Source organism: Epinephelus fuscoguttatus, linkage group LG15 (genome assembly GCF_011397635.1).
Source record: "Epinephelus fuscoguttatus linkage group LG15, E.fuscoguttatus.final_Chr_v1".
In the NCBI taxonomy this organism is placed as follows: Eukaryota; Metazoa; Chordata; class Actinopteri; order Perciformes; family Serranidae; genus Epinephelus; species Epinephelus fuscoguttatus.
The window spans coordinates 39269621-39289412 of record NC_064766.1 but is presented as its reverse complement, the minus strand read 5'-3'; the positions used below and the strand labels follow the sequence as shown (position 1 = coordinate 39289412).

Genomic DNA, 19792 nt, shown 5'->3' with positions numbered 1-19792 from the left:
TGAAAACACTCTCAATATAGCATACACTTAAACTGATATTGATTATTCCAGGTGGCTAAAATATGTTTTGTTGCTGACCCCTCCACAGCAGTACATTGCTGAGCTTCCATGTTGAATTCTGAATAATATAATGCACTAATACGCTGACGATGGATAAGTATATTTATACTACCCTACTTCAGAAAATCCAAACTATCTATTTAAGTCTTAAAACACATTACATAAAAACACTAAATCAAAAACTCATAATCTTAAAAAAACTTTAAATAAATTGTATATGAACAAAAAATGTGACAGTGAGTGTTCAAAGTGTGACGTCTGTCCCCACAGGAGCTGTACTCCCAGTCCTACGACGCAGTGGGCGTGATGTTCGCATCCATCCCGGGCTTCGCTGACTTCTATTCCCAGACTGAGATGAATAACCAGGGAGTCGAGTGCCTCAGGCTCCTCAACGAAATTATTGCAGACTTTGACGAGGTGAGACGGCAGACTTTGAAGTGCACCCACTGCCACTTCAGCCCAACTTTTGAACATGCAGGGGACCATCTTCGGCGTCAGCGTCGTCCGTTTTTGATTACAACTTCCAGCTTATTCCCCAGAACACTTTAGAACTGATTAATGCAAAGGCAGAGACAACAGGGGAGCTTACGTCTGCAGGTTATCAGAAGGCATTTATCTCAGATAGAAAAGACACTAAACACTACAGAAAACAGCGCTGAGATAAACCCAGCGATGAGCTAACTTCCACTATTAATTTCCATGTACAGAAGGATTTGCAAGCTCTGTAATAGAAAGACTCTGGTTTGTCAGTTCAGGATTCTCTCCAAAAATATGTTCATCTCAGGGATTTTCCAGTGACAGAAAAAGTTCAAAGCAAACTGAAATATAAAATCCTCCTGCCTGAGCCATAACAGCAGAACTGCAGCGATAAAAAGAAGTGAAGTACAATACTTTATCAAAAAGTGTTCAAGTTTCAGTAAACGGTAAACGTAAGTGCTGCTAGCGTAGGCAACTGGACTTGTTGCGTTTCTTGAAGACGTTTCGCCTCTCGTCCAAGAATCTTCTTCAGTTCTAAATGACTGGTACGTAGCTGCAGGCTATAAACCCTGTGTGGGTGGGAACCCTGGCAGAGTCGTAGGGGTCACGTGAGCTCTTAGTTTCAGAGTCGATAAGGTCACAATGTGAGTCGTTGACCCACCTGGCCACCATGTGAGTCGTTAGGGTCAGGTGGGACCAGGGGTGAATGGGTGTGAAGTCGTCTGGGGAGGGATCCCAAGACTGCATTGTAGGTGGGGGATAAGTAGTGTTGTAAGCCACCCCCTCTGTTTAACGATGGTCGTTCCAGCTTGACGTAGATGGCTTCTTTCACTCCTCTTCGAGACTCCTCGAGTCTTGACCCGAGGAGCTGGCTCTCCTGTGTTGTGCTATGCGCTTGTGGAGTGGTTGTTTTGTCTCCCCAGTGTATAAATCTGTGCATTCCTGGCTGCACTGAACTGCATACACTACATTACTCTGCTCATGTCTGGGTGTTTTGTCCTTGGGGTGGACCTAAAGCAGAGTGTTTTATACTTCATAAAGGGATAAAACAACAACACACTAACATATTGCTTAGAAAATCTGTTTTTTGTAAGTAACTGAAATAACCAGCCAAAGAGGTGATGTGTGCAACAAACAGCAGTCAACAAGTCAATAATCACAGACAAGAAGAGAGTCCCAAACTCTGTCCTTTAAGTTATATCATTTCAGTCTAACAGAAAATAATTTCCTGTTCCAAAGTCAGTTTTTACTCACTGAAAACGGGTCCATGTCATTGGTCCGACAGCCCATTGTTCCAACGTCCCGTTGTTCCGATATGTGATTATACTAGGCTATACTGTATTTGTGTACCATAGAGGATCAGCAACGCAACAAAAGTAGGCTACTGGTCGAGATACAAGTGTCATAGAGAGGAGAGAGTGAAACACCATAACCTCCTGTTATTAACTCTGGGGTCGGGGTTGTGTGGGGAGCTCTCCGCAGTGCTGAATGGCTCGTGGCGGGCGTATGGTGCGCCGCGACCGGCTCTGGGTCAGCTGGGAAAGGCTTGAGGCAAAGCAGACTCACGGCTTATGTGTTTGTCACTTTCTTTTTCATTTTAACCCACATCATGATCTTTTCCTGACCCTAACCAAGTGGTTTTTGTGCCTAAACCTAACCAGACCTTAACCACAGGGCATCATGATGATTTCGGAACAATGGGACTTCAGAACAATGAGTTTAATATGGTCGGAACAATGGGATGTAGGACCAATGGGCAGACCCCCTGAAAACAGCAACAACACACGATTTGATCTGTTTACGGCTGTTCACATCGATCAAACTGGGGAAAAACAAAGGCCACTTTAAGTCCTGGTAATAGCAGGATGTAAAAAGGAGAATTAAAGAAAAGGACTGAAATAACAGCAACAGATACAGAAAAACTCCACAGTGGAGGAGCAGAGTCGACTAATTTCAAAGCATTGTGTTGAACAGGCCTCGAGTTCCATGTTTTTAGCCACCACAGCCCAGATTTTCAACAGCATTTGACCGGACCTCTGGGAACAGTTGACCGAGCAGGTAGAAGAAAGTAGCAGAAGTTAGCTATCGTTAGCTAGCAACATTAGCCTGACAGCAGTGCATCTATGTGGAGATTTGAGAGACAGTTATAGTGAGGCACATTTACTCACCCGGGCAAAAACAAGACAGCAGTCGTTGTAGTCGTGGACCCAGTGGCACACAAAATAGTTAGAGTCCACTAAACTGTTGAACGCTTTCATCTGCTCGCTGTGTTGAGATGGGTACTGAAACCTGGTATTATTAAAAACCGTAGTATTGATAAGCTCCGATGGTTCTGCTATCAGTATTGGAGAAATCCAGAAGATATATTTCTTGTTCATTTACGTTACATAAATGTTATGTTGTACAGTTTTTATATCACCAACTTTGTTTCTAATTTACAATAAGATTAAGACGTACGTCACTGAAGCATTTTTGCTATTTAGCCCAGAGGAGAGCTCTGCCACTCTGTGTCACACACTTATACACACACATACACACACACACACACACAGAGGCTGTGCTCTCAGTAACAATAGCAGTGAATAACTCACAACTACACAATAGAGACCAGCTGAACTTTCTTTAAATTCAGGATTCACTCTCCTGCGTAATACCCCGGCCTGTGTTAGTCACAACATTTAAACATTTAAAATGTCCTGATTTCTCAAACTGGCCTGAAAAACTGAGATTTGACAGCGTGTAACACGCACACGCTGACGTTTCCTACAGCTCCCACACACCTCAGGTCTCTGTGGACAGACTGAGGTCTGGAGGAGCTCACGGTCCTGATTCAGCCTCCAAACTGAGTGTCTGACAGAAAATGTCAAAGTGTCCTAATAAGAACAGAGACAGACAGACACCAGCTGAGCTCTGTGCTGCCTCAGGCCACACTCCTCACTTTCTCCTCAGACATGAACAGACTTCTCTTTTCTCCATCAGGAAACTCGCCGTGAGAGAGACAGACAGGAAGATGTCTGCGTGGCGCTTAATATCAGCAGCAGACGTTCAGATCAGAGGACAGTTAGCAGAGCTGTTGATCACATGTGAAACTGAATATAATTAATCACTGGTACATCTGCTGTTTTGATTCATCTATGCAGGTTCAGATGCTACGTCAGTGCTCATGCTGATTCCTCCTGTGTTCATGCTGCGTGACATAAAGCTGGAGGAGGGAAATTGAAACGGGACATTTTGTCAGGAAACTGAGCTCGACGGAACTTTATCTTATTTTTGTGTTTCTCGTCAGAAGTGGAAATTCTTGAGTCCAGTAAGGGTGCTTTCAGACTCGCTAATTTTGTTCCAAAGTTGCATAATTGGACGAAGATGGTTTGTGTTCTCAAGTGAAAAAGCTGCTCATAACGTGCACAGCATATTTCATTTGGAATTTCAGAATCGGACCTTTTTTTTAAAGTCTCATTTTCCGATCAAGACATGTGGGATGTGCCCATATTATTACCTCCGCCAAGGAGGTTATGTTTTTGCCGGCATTGGTCTGTTTGTCTGCAAAATAACTCGAAAAGTTCTGAACGGATTTTGATGAAATTTTCAGGAAAGGTTGATAATGGGACAAGGAACAGATGATAATTTTGGTGGTGATCGGTTGAAGCGAAGTGGATAAAATAATAAAATGGCAGGAAATCCGAGCTGCTTGGCAGAGGTCTGCGCTCTCCGAGTGCTCTAGTTTGTGTTTTAATAGCATTCTTTGGACGTGCATACAGCAAGTTCATAATATGTACTACTACTCAGTTGAGACACACAGTATCTTATCCGTCAGCTCTTTGTGTTGTCATGGATGCGCTGTAAACAAAACAACCGCAGGAGAAACACACCTACTTGAAAACACACACTTTTTTTTCAGAAAATGTGCAAATATGGCAATGCCAAGCTTTTCAAGATGGTGACTAAAGGAATGAAAGAGACAGGCATGATTGAACAAGTCCGCCACTGGGAAGAAACTTGGAAAAAATCCTGTATGATGCAAAAAGGCACAATAACAAGCAGCTGTAGCTGTTCCAAGTTTCTATATTTTGATGTGATAAATGACATGTTAGGCAGGGGCATAAATATAGACAGTGCAGGCAGGATGGTTGTGCTGGGGCCCCTGGTCTGTCAAACAGGGGAAGCTCACTTTAAGTTTACGTCATAAAATGTGTCATATTGTAGCGAGGCAGTAACTTATAAAAGGAACATTTAATTGAAGCCCTTTTTCAACTATATCTCTGTGGAAATAAGGAACTCTGGATGGCACTCTGTCAGAAGACTCCACTCACAAATATCCGCATGGGACTGAGCTCAAAATGCGATGATGCCGGTGTGTATTCCCAAAGCGCTGTCAGTCACAAAGGGGTTCAGCCTTTTAGACAATTCCTCCAATCATCATGCAGACACCGAGCGTCCTCTCCCGCCTACCGCTCCATTAGGTCCCAGGGAAGCTGAGCCTCCCTGGAAGTGATGATTTTGTTGCATTTATCCAATGAGCGTCTCGCTTTGCTGCATGAAAAAAACCTGCTCAGCGCTGTCTCATAGGAATGCTTGGAGGCTCCGCGTCCACCGTGCTGACACGAGAATGTATGACAGGGAGGTCGCGTTTGAAAACTGGTGATAAACAGCTGACGTTTGAACATCATAGTCATGATGTGAAACGCATCCTAGCACACGTTTAATGCAATGTTAATTTTTATTTTAATGTAAATTCAATAGTGTATATTTGACCATTTCTTCTATGGAATTTTAGGGGAAGTTCAGCCTCCCTTGTTGTCTCAGAGCAATCGGCCCTGATGGAAATACACCTGTTTTTAATAAACAACTCACGTTAAATCAAAAATGGTGTGATTTTCTCTAAATGCCCCCCAAAAAGGCAAACCCGCCTCAGTCATGGTTTTCTGGTTTTGGAAAATAGCATCAATCTATCACAACATTGCTTATTCCACATAAACTATAAAAATAATTTAACTATAAATAACCATTTAGTTAAACAAAACATTTCCTATTTTCTATCGTAGTTTTTGTCATGTACAGATATGTGATGATGACTGCTGGTTAATATGGTTGTTGCTGTTGTCCAATATCATGTCTCTGTTTAATCATGTAATGAGACGAGACGATTTACAGCAGCTAGTTTGGGTGTAAAATCTCTCAAGACTGACAAGCTGGGCACATCTGCAAGTGGATACAACATATAAAATATATATACGACTAAAACTCTCTGTCTGTGTACTTCAACTAGTGCAGGGTGCAACAGGTCCTGTCCTAACTACCTTACGCTACTGGTGTTTGGGCTCATTAATCTGAGTATGCACGGCTGCATGTAAACGGGAGTATTGGTGGAATAAGAGCTTAATAGGAATATTGTCTTTTTCAGAATAAAGGCATAAAGCTGAATATTCTGTGCATGTAAACATGGCGACTGATCAAGTGTTGGCATCATTTCATCAGTAAAGTTAACACGTGTCACTGTATGATTTGTCACAGTTACTCGGTGAGGATCGTTTCCAGGACATCGAGAAGATCAAGACAATTGGCAGCACCTACATGGCTGTCTCTGGCCTGTCGCCTGAAAAACAGGTGAGATCATCCAGGTTTCATCTGAACTCCTATCAGTCAGTGTGTTCTAAACCTGCATGCTGTAACAGCTGAGCGTGAGCATCAAGGAGGGAATATCGTGTTCTAACGAGGCTCACAAGACACAAAGAGAAATTTGCAAAGAGAAGTTTTTTATGGTTTTCCAAATGTATCTGGTGGACTGACATCAACTCACTGTAGATGGACCTGTTGTCTGTTATGTGTTTTTCTTAATCATTAACTCAAAGTATAATGAGTAAAAATTGATTGAATGTATTATGTGCTTGTGTTTTGGGTTTATGGCAGCTTTATGCTTTGTTACATTTACAAAACTAGATGTCAGAGTTATAGCTGAGCTTCTGCTGAAAAATGACGCCATGCATCTGAGGTAAGGGCAGTTCAGAAGGCACTTCACAAAACAGAATTTAATGTGAAAAATGAACCAACATAAACCTTGATAACAGAGGCTTTAACAAAATGAACTCAACTGCATCTTTATTTAGCTTTTATTACAAAGCAGCTTTATGAGAACTTTTATTAAACAAAAGATGGTGTAAAATGAGAAATGTGCAATTTAGATGGCTCCATTCATGAATGAAAAATAACTGAAAAGGACTCTGTAGATCTATGGGCAGTATGACACATGAGTCAGTCCATGCACCCAGAATACGTCAGTGCCTTCCCCGTCCACTGCAGTGACATCAGGACTGTCAGTGTTACACACGAGCAGCAGTTCTGACTGCCAGGTTGGAAACAGTTTTCTCTGACACATCGACACACTTTATCTCTCAAGTGTCAAATTTCCAGTTTAATCTCTAACACGCTGCCCTCCAGCCGGCCCTGACGTCAGCCCGGTCCTGACGTCCAGCTGACTCAGACTCTTCTTCTCTTCTCCTCTGTGTCCCGCAGCAATGTGAAGATAAATGGGGTCACCTGTGTGCGTTGGCTGATTTCGCCATCGCGCTCAACGAGAGCATCCAGGAGATCAACAAGCACTCGTTCAACAACTTTGAGCTGAGGATTGGTAAGAGCTCTGTGTCATTCAAGGAGATTCATTCTGTTGTCACCTCGACTCCTCATTTGTTGTCTTTTTTTCTGATATAGCAGTAGCGTCTTTTCTAGGATGCTGTGTCTTGTTGTCATGAACTGCTTCATCTCCTCAGCGCTCAGTCAGACATGTTGCATAGTACACAATAAAGTGGTAAAAGCAGCTCAGGTTCATTCATTTCAGGTGTGCAAGTCAACACCCAAATCTGAACTGTAGCAGATTTACGACTTGTAGAAGCCTGCAGTCCAGCCGAAACCTTGATTACTAGTGAGTATCTAAAATGATTGAGCATCCCCTTTAAAGCTGAATCTGTGTCTTTGGCAGGTATGGCCCACGGCTCAGTGGTGGCAGGTGTGATCGGTGCCAAGAAGCCACAGTACGACATCTGGGGGAAGACGGTGAACCTGGCCAGCCGGATGGACAGCACAGGGGTCAGTGGCAAGATCCAGGTACCCGAGGAGACCTACCTGATCCTGAAGGAGCGCGGCTTTGCCTTTGAGTACCGCGGCGAGATCTACGTGAAGGGCATCAGCGAGCAGGAGGGCAAGATCCGAACGCACTTCTTGCTGGGCCGCGTGCAGCCCAACCCGCTCATCCTGCAGCCACGCAAAATCACCGGCCAGTACTCGCTGGCAGCCGTTGTGCTCGGCCTGGTGCAGTCGCTCAACAGGCAGAAGCAAAAGCAGATCCTCAACGAGAACAACAACTCGGGCATCATGAAGGGCCACCACCACTACAACCGGAGGACGTTGTTAGCGCCCGGTAGCTCCGAGGTGGGAGGGGGTCATCACACGGAAGCAGCTGATAAGACTGAGCTGTCCTGAAGAGCAGACTGGAGTTTCAGTTCCACACAGGCAGAGCTGCTCTTCAGGCAAAAACAATCCCAGGGGTTGAGTTAAACTTCAGTGGGTGCAGCTTTCCAGCTACGTAACATTAAAGCAGGTGGAAGTTCTTTAGGAGTCATAGCAACTTTAGCATTCCAGTACTGAAAGCTTCACCCGGTTCCAGATGTCTGAGTGGCAGCACAGAATATCTCTGAGTTCAAGTTGATCTGGTGTTGTGCTCATTGACCTCTGTTTCCCCAGTAGGAACAACAGCTCTGTAGGCAGGGCTAATAAAAGGAACATCGTGTTCCTGTATCAGAACCAGGAATCTATTTCAGACAGAAATGACAAAAGTGAGGATGACATTGATGCTTTGACAAGTCCTTTAACATTTAGGGCTGACTAGTAACGACTTATACTTGTGTGTCAGCTCTATGCAGAGCCTACGCCTACACTACACTGTTGTGTGCATTTATAATTGTGCAGTGGCGTGTCAGTGTCACTCTGCAGTCACACCTTTAAAACACTAGTTGGTGATGGGGTTTCTGTAAAGTTCTGTTGAGTTGAGTTGATTCAAAACACACATTAAACACAGATTAAACATGGCTTTATAGCAACAATTTCAAACACAAATCAGCTTCACTATAACCTGCAGCATTCACAGAAAAAGTTGTTCCCACATACACAACTTGCTAATGTCTACATTGTATAAATTAGCGAGAATAAAGTTTTGGTTATCTTGAATTCCATTTATGATATCTGTAATGTAAGAACAGTTGCAAATAGTAAGAAATGAATTACTGATATCAACAACTGATATTTCAGTTGGAGAGAACTGAGTTATATATCTCATTAATTAGACCTGCAACTAGTCAAAATTACATTATTGATATGTTGGCTTGGAATCATTACACAGTGTCGTAACTGGATGTGATGTGAGCTAACGTTTTGAGCTGACCTTTTGTCAGACACCCTGTTTGTATTTTAATTCTGTCAATTGTGTTGAAAGCACTGCAATGGACAAGGAACCGCTAATCCATGATGGTTAAATGAGGAGTGAACTACAGGATACCTTATTATTTCACTACCAAACCGATAAGTTGGCATCTGGCTGGAGGGAGATCATCAAGCAGATGAACGTTTCTGCTTATAATTGTGTGGGATGCTAGCAAGCTAGCTCTTTTTACAAAGTAGAGATGGTAGTATGATATAGTTTGGAAGCTACAACAATGATATCTTCAAGTTACCTGCAATAGTATTACTGTGAATATGCATAAGAAGGAGGTACATCCTCACCCGTCTCTTCAGTGGTTACTCTGAGGCCACAGCTGCCATGGTTTGTTTACATGACGTGATGAAGTTCAATATTTAACGTATTCAGTTTGGACAGAGAGCGCTCGATGTAATGCGATGCAGAGCGATCGTCTGACACTCACATCCAGTTAGGATGCCATGTAACAGGTCAAAATTGAATAGTTGATATCTGGGACTGAGTCTGAATAGAAGTCAGTGGTGAAAGTTGACAAACTGTATTTAAGTTACAGATATCTACAATGAAAATTTCCACTAGTAAGAAACTGTTGATTGTTGATATCAAGAATTAACATTTTGACTACCTTCTCTGATTAACATTTGAGACGAGTGAGACTTGTAGATAGCTTTAATTAAAATTCCCACTCGTCAAAATCACATTATGGATTTGTTGATTTGAAATTCTTACTAGTCAAAAAGCAATTGTTGATATCCACATTTGCTATCACCACCTCTGATTAAATTAAGTCAAAGGGCTTGTCATAATGCGCCTTCTATTTCAACTGACAGTGGTGTAGACGAGATAAATACATTCGTCGCTCCTTGTCAGGGTAAAATGGAATCCATTATTAGGTTCCAGCAAACCCTCTGTTCTTAATGCTTTAATCATGGTTCTACAAAGGTATTCGTAAACATTGCCACCAGTCTGCACAGAGAAAGGGTTTTGTGGGCTGCAGAGGTTTGCAGAGGACGAGTACGTCTCCCAAATCCTAAGACTTCGGGCCCATTTTACAAAAGCAGTTTGTGAGAGCTGCTTCCACACAGTTTGCAAATGGCGGTGGCGTGGATGGCAAATTGCAGCTCAATTTGTGAATCCTTTAGAGCTCTAATATGCTCATGCATGAGTCATAAGTATGGTGTTTGTTTGGTGTGATTAACGATGCAAATTGCAGCTTGCATATTGCAAATTAGGTCAATCAAGCCCCTGAGCATTAAACAAGCTGATTGGATGATCCAACTCCTGTTGCGACATAATGGACAAGAATACACTGAAGTAATCTGTATATAGATAAAACAAACAACCACACGTCTCCCTGTACGTTCAGCTACGTGCAACCCAAAGAAGCACATTCTAGCTTTGGGGAACTATCAGCGCGATAGAGCCATGTTTGAATGTGTGGGTCCCAGTTTTGTTTGTTCTTGGATGTACATGCATGCAGGTGGCAAAATTAAGTCCAAAGGAACAGCGTCAGGCTTTGAAGCCAATTTTACGTTGTGGCCAAAGTAGAATTACAACGTCTGGATCCATCACGTGATGCCATTGCGCCCAAAAAGACTTTTCCCATAGACTTACGTTGTGAAAGAGACATCTGCAAATCAGTGGATACCTTTTTTTGAGTGTCACAAACCCCACAAAATGACTTGTTTCACCATCAGAGTTTGCTCCATTCGGTCTGATAACTTTCCAAAAGTCCAGAAGAACCGAATGATTAAATTACTTTAACCACATTATGTTAGCAGAGAGCTACACAGGAAGTTAGCCACATAGCCGGCTAAGTCTCTGTTGCACTTGCTCTATCAGCCCCACAGTGTGGAAGATCTGGGTAATTTCACACCCAGGAAGTCGAACAGTTTTGGCTTTATGCACCACTAAGTAACTTTTATAAGAATGAACGGAGCAACGCCTCCAGCGCTGTGTCCAGTTCCCTTTATACGTCCATGGACAAGACACATTCTTGCAAATGGTGTTGCACTATTCCACTTTTGTACAAGTGGCAGTAATGTACCAAGAAACACAGCAATGTAACAACAAAGGAAAGGAATAATAAACTTTAATTACTATACAGCACCTTTTAAAAAAGCAGCAAAAGTGCTTTACAATAAAGGAATTATAGTGCTTCACAAGACAGAATTGAACAACAGGCCAACAAGGCAGGTAAATATAAAAGGACATTTAAATACAATTTTAAAGCAAAAAATAAGATGAAAGAGAGTACCTGTACGGTATCATAGCCCAATGTTAGCAAAACCATCAATCTTTAAATCATAAAAATGTTAAAGCATAAATCATAAAATCAAGTAAGATACAACATTTTAAAAGAACTGCAGCCATATGAAGTGTATAAGGAGAGAGTTTCAGGCCTGTATCAGCAAAGTCACAACTAGTTAAAGGCTAGAGTGAAAAAATACATTTTTAGCTTTCCTTTTAAAATATTTAACAAATTTGCTTTCCTTGATATCTGTAGGCAGTTTGGTTCATAGCTTTGGGGTGCAATTGATAAAGGCAGCATTCCTGATTGTCTTTCAGCTGGTGCTGGGAACCTCCAGTAAACCAGCAGCAAATAATCTTAACGAGGGAGTTAGCAGTGAAAACCAAGGAAGAACCAAGACATAAGAATACCACAAGCTGCTGTTGATAGAGGGCTGGGCGATGTGGCTAAAATATAATATGGCAACATTTTTAGGCCATATCACAGTACATGAGAGACATCTCAATATTTTGAAATCTCCTGCTAACTACTGAAGACTAGTTACAATAAAGTTATATGAAGTAGCTACTGTCATAATAAAGTGAAAGTACTGTTACTATGAATTCAAGTAAAATACTGTTAGCATAAAGTTAAGTATTGATATAATTGAATAAATCAAAGTGGAACCACTGATGCTGATATTTTGAAGCACTCGACTCATGTAGGGCAGGAAGAGTAATGTTTTTGCTCTGAACTTGAGGCTTCTGGTCAATAGTTAGATGTTAGCAGTTAGCACAAAATGAACCTGGTGCCACTGCGCTTTTAAATGTGAGGATTTATTCATTGTGAGCTGGAAACACACTAACAGCTCTCCAGCTTATATATTAATAGTATTTGCAAGTCGCACTGGTGCTCCATGGTTGTAAAATGCTACTAAATAGCCACGGTCTGGAGCCCTGCAGATAATAAAAAATCCCAGTTCTTTAGTTCATATATTAATAATATTTGCAAGTTGCACTGGTGCTCCATGGTCCGCAAAATGAGACTAAATAGTAGCGGCCTAGAGCCCTGCAGTAAGTTAAACTGTTGTTGTCGCTACGCCTTTAAACATGAGGATTTATTCTCTGCAAGCTGGAAATAAACTAAGAGTTCTTCAGTTCATATATTAAAAATATTTGCAAGTTGCACTGGTGCTCCATGGTAAAAAAAAATTAGACTAAATAGTAGTGGTCTGGAGCCCTGCAGATACAGAAACACACTATTGTTCAACTCATTAGTTAAACTGTTACCGCACACCCTTAAATATGAGGATTTATTCGCTGTAACCTGGAAACACACTAACAGCTCTCTGGTTCATAGAATAATAGTATTTGCAAGTTGCAATGGCGATCCATGGTCGCAAAATTTGACTAAATAGTTGAGATCAGAAGCCCTGCAGGTAACAGTTACAAAAACATATGCCTCATCTGCTCACACTGTCTTTAAAGTCGTCAAGTTAAACTGTTACTGTGGTGCGATTTAAGATTATGATTTATTCGTTGTAAGATAGAAAAACACTAACAGCTCCTCAGTTCAAATATTAATAATATTTCAAGTCACACTGGTACTCCATGGTCACAAACGTGACTTAATAGTTGCAGTCTGGAGCCCTGCAGGTAACAGTGACAAAAGACCCATGCCTCTGCTGCTCACACCATCATTAAACTCATTAAGTTAAACTGTTGCTGCTACACTTTTACATGTGAGGATTTATTCTCTGTAAGCTGGAAACACACTAACAGGTCTTCAGTCCATACATTAATTATATTTTAAAGGCGAACTGGTGCTCCATGGTTGCAAAATGCAACCCTGCAGCCCTGCACAAAAACACCCGCCTCTCTTGCTCACACACTGTCGCTCAGGAAAAAGTGATTTGGACGGGCGAAGGAGTGTGTGTCTGTGTGTGTTTGTGTGTGTGAGAGAGACGCATCCTGTTTGTGAGTCTCTCCTTGTGTGTGTTTGTGAGAGTGAGAGAACTGAAAATCCAAAGCAAGGCTGTTTGCGATATAGTCATTTTGTACATGGTATGAGGAACAAGCCGAGATACACTGAGTATATTTGATGTATCGCCCGCCCCTTTGTTGATGTAAACAACACAGGTTCTAAATTAAAGAGAAATCAACCTTCCATTTGAGCGTTTTATGAGGAAGGAGTTTGTTAGACCTCAAGGTAACACTCAGTGTGTTCTGTTGAGAAACACTGAATGTTAACAGAAACTTGTTTACAGGAAAACACAACCAGGTGAACGCAGGGTGTCGGGAAAGAAAAGTTGCTACTTAGTTATTTCAGATGAGTTGGTTGTTGAGATCAGCTACAGCCTGAACGTGAACGAGTCTCATTTCACCTTTCAACATCATGAATGTCCTGTAAGAACGAATGAAGTCACTTGCGTATTTTAAAAAAGTTACTTCGTTTTTCAGGTTGCAAGTCAGTTTCTCTGGCTCCTCCCACTCAGGTGTAACTCAACCAGTGAGATTGTTTCTGCCTCCTGAAGCTGCTCTGCTTTTGACAAATGTTTGTAGAACTGAAACTCCACTTTGTGAAGGAGGAAGAGGAGAGCGATGAAGAGGAGGAGGAGGAGGTGTTGGGGTAAGGAGGGAAGGAGGGGGGGAGTGGACAGGACCGCTGCGTTCTGTTTCCATCCTGCCTCGTCTGTTTGATGTCTGTTGGAATGATCCCCTCGGACTGTCCGATGTTCCTCCTGTCGTTTCCCACTTCCCCTTTTTATGTCGCCACCGACCCGCTCCCTGCCCAAAACCCAGAATCCCTGTCCCGCTCTGACCCTCGTCCAGAGTCGATGTTTCTTTTTTGTATTTCTTTTATATATGAAAACACAATAAAAGGGGTCTAATTTTTTATATGAGCCACGTGTCTGGTCGCCTTTATTTTGTCACATTTGCAGAGGTTCTACTGCAAAGAAGCATCCTACGGTCAACTCTGCTCATATACAAACAGCAAATTAATTTTTTAAAATATTACCTTGTATTCATGATTTTTTTACCATTTTTCTCACATACAGCATATTTTGGAACAGGTCACATGATTTCTGTAATGTGCAATCAGACATTCATTTCAGGCAGACACACTTTATTTACATATCACCTTTCAAAACAAATGAAGAACAAAATTAGAACAATTTTGCACACCAGTTAAATAAAATCCAGCAAATAAAAACACGGTACAGACGCCCTGAAAGGCATGTTTTTGTTTGTTTGTTTGTTTGTTTTATGCAGGCAATCTTGGTCAAAATGTATCTCCACCTTAGTAGATAGTATCTCATATGTAGCGCAGAATAAAACAGAATAAAATATGCATGAGTAGTTTCACTTCACATTACATCACGTTACAAAAGTCTGTGGCTGCAGAGTCCATGACAAACTGGGATTTTTTTGTCATTCTTGGCACTTTTCCTTGATTGAAAGCCTTGTTAAAGAATCACAGGTTTTCTAGGTGGTCTGAGAACCCTGAATCCTCTCTCTACTACATCATATTTTCACTTTGATGCAGAAAATATCAGAATCACAGCAGTGAGAAAGAACCAGAGAAAAAACTGTGTCTTCTTCTTGAAAAGGTTTTGATGAATCACATCGTCAGGCGAGCGTGAAGAGGAGGAGCTGGACGTGAAAGCAGACACCTGCTGGACGGTCCCAAACCATCTGGACTCAGACTGCCTGAGCTGATGGGTGATTATCAGATTCACACCTGATGGCATGCACTGCTGTTCTTTAGATTTTGAATACATAGACGTATAATATCTTCAAAAACAGATCTAGACTAAACAGACTGAAGTTCATCAGTGAATTGTGTAAAGAAGTTTCCTGACTTGAATGGACAGTTTATATCCCAAATGCAGTCGACCGTGTAGCTTTTTTCAACAACAAAAATTGTGTTTGAGCACTGAAGCCGTTTTGGTCATCTTTTGTTCATATTATAGCCATTTGCACTTTGCATGAAGTTCTAGTGACAAGTCAGCGTATTTTTGGTGTTTCAGAGACGACCAACAAGCTGTACGAGCTGCTCCTATCAAATGTTCAGTGACTTATCGATGCACCGGGCAGGATGTCTTCAGGTCTTTAAAAAAGCTTTCACCTAGGGAAAAAAAACTTAGTGTCTTCAGATCCCAAAAGGGGCTCAGCTTATTATAGGTGTAAAACATGTGAAAGCAAAGTGAATATTTAGTCACAGGGTCACTGTCAGAACAGCTCACAGTCATGTTCATGTAGAAACCTAACCAGGCTGTCAGAGAAGCAGCAATCAGGAGGACAAAGTGTTTTCAATTAACTCATTAACTCATCAGATAGACAGGTGTGGCATTGTGACAAAATATAGAGAACATGTGCAAATATTACTTAGTCATATATTTTATTCTTTAATTGACTGAGAGAGAGCATGTTAGTGAACATCAGTACAAGAATACAAGATGTAAACATCCCAGAGTGAGCAAATATACTAATTTCCATCCGCAGTCCCAGGTAACAAATACAGAAACATACAATACACAGACACAGGTATACAATAGACAAGCAGAAAATGACAAATATACTGTACAACATAAAAAGGAAATGAAATTCTTAAAAAGGCATCATGTCTTCAAAGCGAATATGCATCTAAAGACCTTAATTTTGGCTGTGAAATCTGAACTTGAGCTTCATCTGAGTCATTTGAAAAGTATCACTGTACTGAAGTGCACACCACTTGAATCAGTCATCCCTGGCTTAGAGGCAAATCAGATTCCAAGTGCTGAAAGTATCTGGGGTCTCATTTATAAAACAATGTGTAGGATCCAAAAGCCAAAAATGTCGTGCGCCAAAAAATATTTGACCATTCCTACAATCAAGCTTCCACCTCGCCATCTGCGCCACCGATTGCTCGTCTCCAAAATGTTTGTGAGCGTGGCTCAGAGTTCCACCCATCAAGTCTGTTTTTGTAGATCACAACTTTTGCGTGGGAAGTGGCGTACGCCTCTTTCAGGCCTCGCAAAAGCTGACTGTTATTGATGAACAGAATTAAAGGGTATATGCCACAAAAACTGTTTGGACACAAGTGGAAATGTTTTATGTTTTTTGTTTTAGAGTGGTTGTTCTGTGTCTTCTGGTGTTTCGACTTCATCCTCATTCCATCCCTTCTGATCATCATCACAAAACAACAAGAAACTGGTACACAACACTGGTAAAACATGACGGTCATTCTGATCCAGTATTTGATTCTGTGAGAGCTGATGTAGTGTAGAAAAACATGTTAGAAGAAGCAGTTTGGGTAACGCAGAGTTTGCTGGTACAGACTGAAAACAGTTGTAGCATTGCTAAACTGGGACAGGTCTGTGGTCTTCTGGAGCTCAGTGACTCAATAAGCCTCTTGCAATGTGTACAAACATCCACCAGATGGCAGCAGATGCTCAGTCAGACTCCTGGGGTCAGACGCTGAGGAGGGTTTCAGCTTCAGAAGCAGATGAATATTGTCGATCCTCCTGTGGCTGCAGGAATATTTCATCCATCTGTTGTTGTGTTGCTGTGACCTCTGACCTCTTCACTGCTGGTCACATGTAAGGAATGACGGACTGTGCCTGAGAATACTGGTTAGTAAATGTGACACACGACAAGGAGATGACAGCAAAAACTTTTATTGATCCGGCATGTAAAAAGAGAGAGAAGGAAAATGGTGCTCAGATATTCTTTCTTTTCTAAATAGCAAGAGTCAGACAAACTCTTTAGCCTCCATCAGGTCCTCCCTGATTGGTTGGCCCCTCCCACTTCATTAAGGGATTGGCCTCACCTGTTGGGAGTCTATATAAGCTGGTGTGCCTCTAGAATGGTGCTGTCTGTGCTGTTTGGGCACCTGACTGAGTTTTGTTTCGTTGGATTGTGTGAGAGTTATCCTTTGTTAACATCACATGTAGACTTCATGAAGCTTCATAGAACCAAACACCAACCCTTTGCCACTGACTGCTGCCTTCACACATCACGCTTTGATTGATTTGAGCTCCCTAAATCAATCACTTTCTTAACAAAGTGGTTACTGTCCCGTCGTCCTTATGGCCTGAACGAGCTGGGCGTAACATACTACAGAGTAAAACTCAGGAACATCTTTCACTTTCATGAAGGCTGGTGAAAGAAGCTTCACTGAAAGACTGCACTCAATTTCTCTCTGTCTGTATGAGCCTGTTGGTCTGCACCTTCAAGTGTGGTGAAGTTGGGACATTTGGATTCAGTCTTCCAGAAAGCTCATGGAACAGCTTTGGGTTAGAATGTGGTGTCTACCTGTTTTCTTTGGCCACATAAATCATTTTAAATGACCTCGATACGACATTCAGAACATTAACATAGTAGCAAATAACAATTTGTTAGTTTCTTCACATGTATCATATCAATGTTCCTAAAGTGACATAGTATAGGAGCTGACTCTGTCACTGGGAGGTGGAGGGGATGTTGGATGGTGTGACATGTCGGTGGGACACCTGCCAAGCTGCAGATCACTGTTGAGGACCAACAAGCAACAGTGTTGAGTGAGTTATTGCTGCTTTTCCAAGGCTTTTTTTACCAAGGCATTGCTGGCTTACCAGCTGGTTTGTACCCCTAAAACTGGTCATTTAAGCCCAAACAGGATATTTTCCAAACCATAATCAACTGTTTTTTTGTATCTGAGGGTGCTGTCACACCTGCCCTGTTTGTTTCGCTTCAATCAAACTCAAGTTCATTTGCCCCCTCAGTGCGGTTCGTTTCGGCAGGTGTGAACACAGCAATCGCACCTGAGTACGCACTAAAACAACCAGACTGAGACCTTCTTGAAGAGGTGGTGTCAGTCCGGCTCCAAAGGAACTCTGGTGCGGTTGGTTTGTGGTGAGAAGGTGTTCAGACCTGGATGTGAAGCAACTGCAGTCACATGACACATTGTTTGGGTTAAACATGAGCATGTTACAGTCCTGGAGGATTATTAATGTGCACCTCCTCCTGTACTGCCTTAATATGCACATTCAGCACATCCAATGCATCAAAACATTGTTTTCTAGTTGGAGCCGCGTTTGCCTCGTTTTCAAACTGTATGGTTTGACTAAAATGAACAATGACAGCAATATAGTCCACGATGAGCAGCGCTAAAATCAACCTGCGTAGTTGTCCCTCCATTGTGACATTAGAAAGTGTCACATTTATCTTGCAAGTGTACTCTTCTTCAGCGTTTGCTTTACTTCCTGGATTTTTCCCACATGGAAATTCTGACCAATTAAGAGCAGCTTTCTCACACAAGGCATTTGATCTGGTCCTCTTGTAAATGCTGCCGTGAGAACACGAACCAACTCTAGGCAATTATACAACTTTGTGACAACATGAGTCCCTGATTCAGACCAAAAGAGACGACTCTAGGGCTGACAGCAGCCTAAATCTAACCCCAGTGTTGTTGAAACATTAAATATCAGCTACATAATAACGTGTTACCATAACGTATCCCTGATTTGCACAAACATACGTGTCAATTTTTTTTCCTGGTGATTGGGTCACACTTCCTCTGTGTGTGTGTGTGTGTGTGTGTGTGTGTGTGTGTTGTAATCTGGGCTTTTCTATTGCTTGTTGTAGATGGTTTGGACGTGTGTGCATGTTGGTGAAGTCCCTGTGTGTGTCCCGCTGGCTAGCTAATGCCGCCACTCTGCCACTGTCCAGTTCCCTCACCAGGTTAGCACTGTTAGCTGCTAGCCACCAGCTCATCCACCTCTATGTTGAGAGCCGTGTGCAGACAATCCAGGCTCAGACTCTGAATCACAGAGACACTCAGGATGGTGTGTATCGCTCCTTTAAAGTCAATTTCAGACAAACAGAATGTCTGCCTTATTACACAGACTAATAATATCCCATACACTTGATGCATTTTCATTTCAACGTGTTGCACATTGCAGCTTTAAATTTCCTCCCACTCTCCCGTCTGCCTCATATAGGCGTCTCTCAAACAGAGACATCACTGATGAATAAATCAGTAAATCAAACTGAACGACTCGGAGCATCCGGCCGCCATGACGGTGACAAACACAAACGTTGTGTGTTCTGGACGAATTGATTGTGTTTCTCTCGTTTTCCTCCCTTGTATGGATTTTCTGTTAGACGTGAAGGAGGAAGAGGAGGAGGAGGAGGAGGGAACAACAGGAGAGGCAGAGTGGTGGAGAATGGAGTTGCCATGGCGACCACTGGCATGTTGGGGGTGCAGTGTCTATATGTGTGTGTGTGTGTGTGTGTGTGTGTGTGTGTTTAACTGTGCCTGTGAGTGCATGTTTGTGTGTCTTTGCAGATGAAGTTTTTTTGGATTTTAGACCTGCGAGAGAATTATTCTGCAGACAGACTGAGGAGAAATGAGAGCTGTGAAGCAGCTTCGCCTTCTCATCCTGAAACACCTACATATACCTGTCACAAAGCTGCATGTGTATCTTTTTGAATAAACCTGATTTCACATAATGACCCATAAATATATCTGTTTTGAAATACACTTGAATTGACCTTAAAGGGCCGCACATCCACCCACAGGTGTTTGCTCTCATGCTG

General features: G+C 42.1%; 2 protein-coding genes across 3 annotated transcripts in view; one reads left to right on the top strand and one right to left on the bottom strand.

Moving 5' to 3' along the window:
- The window catches only part of adcy8 (adenylate cyclase 8 (brain)), a 149037-nt gene extending 134930 nt beyond the window's left edge, over window positions 1-14107 (top strand). For both annotated transcript variants that reach the window (XM_049598475.1, XM_049598476.1), the window contains 4 exons: window positions 331-477; window positions 6049-6141; window positions 7048-7162; window positions 7511-14107. In XM_049598475.1, the coding sequence (XP_049454432.1) occupies window positions 331-477; window positions 6049-6141; window positions 7048-7162; window positions 7511-8010 (855 nt within the window). In that variant the 3' untranslated portion in view covers window positions 8011-14107. The remainder of the gene's footprint in view (window positions 1-330; window positions 478-6048; window positions 6142-7047; window positions 7163-7510) is intronic.
- efr3a (EFR3 homolog A (S. cerevisiae)) overlaps window positions 1-19792 on the bottom strand; it is a 578128-nt gene that overhangs the window by 493174 nt on the left and 65162 nt on the right. The window lies entirely within an intron of this gene.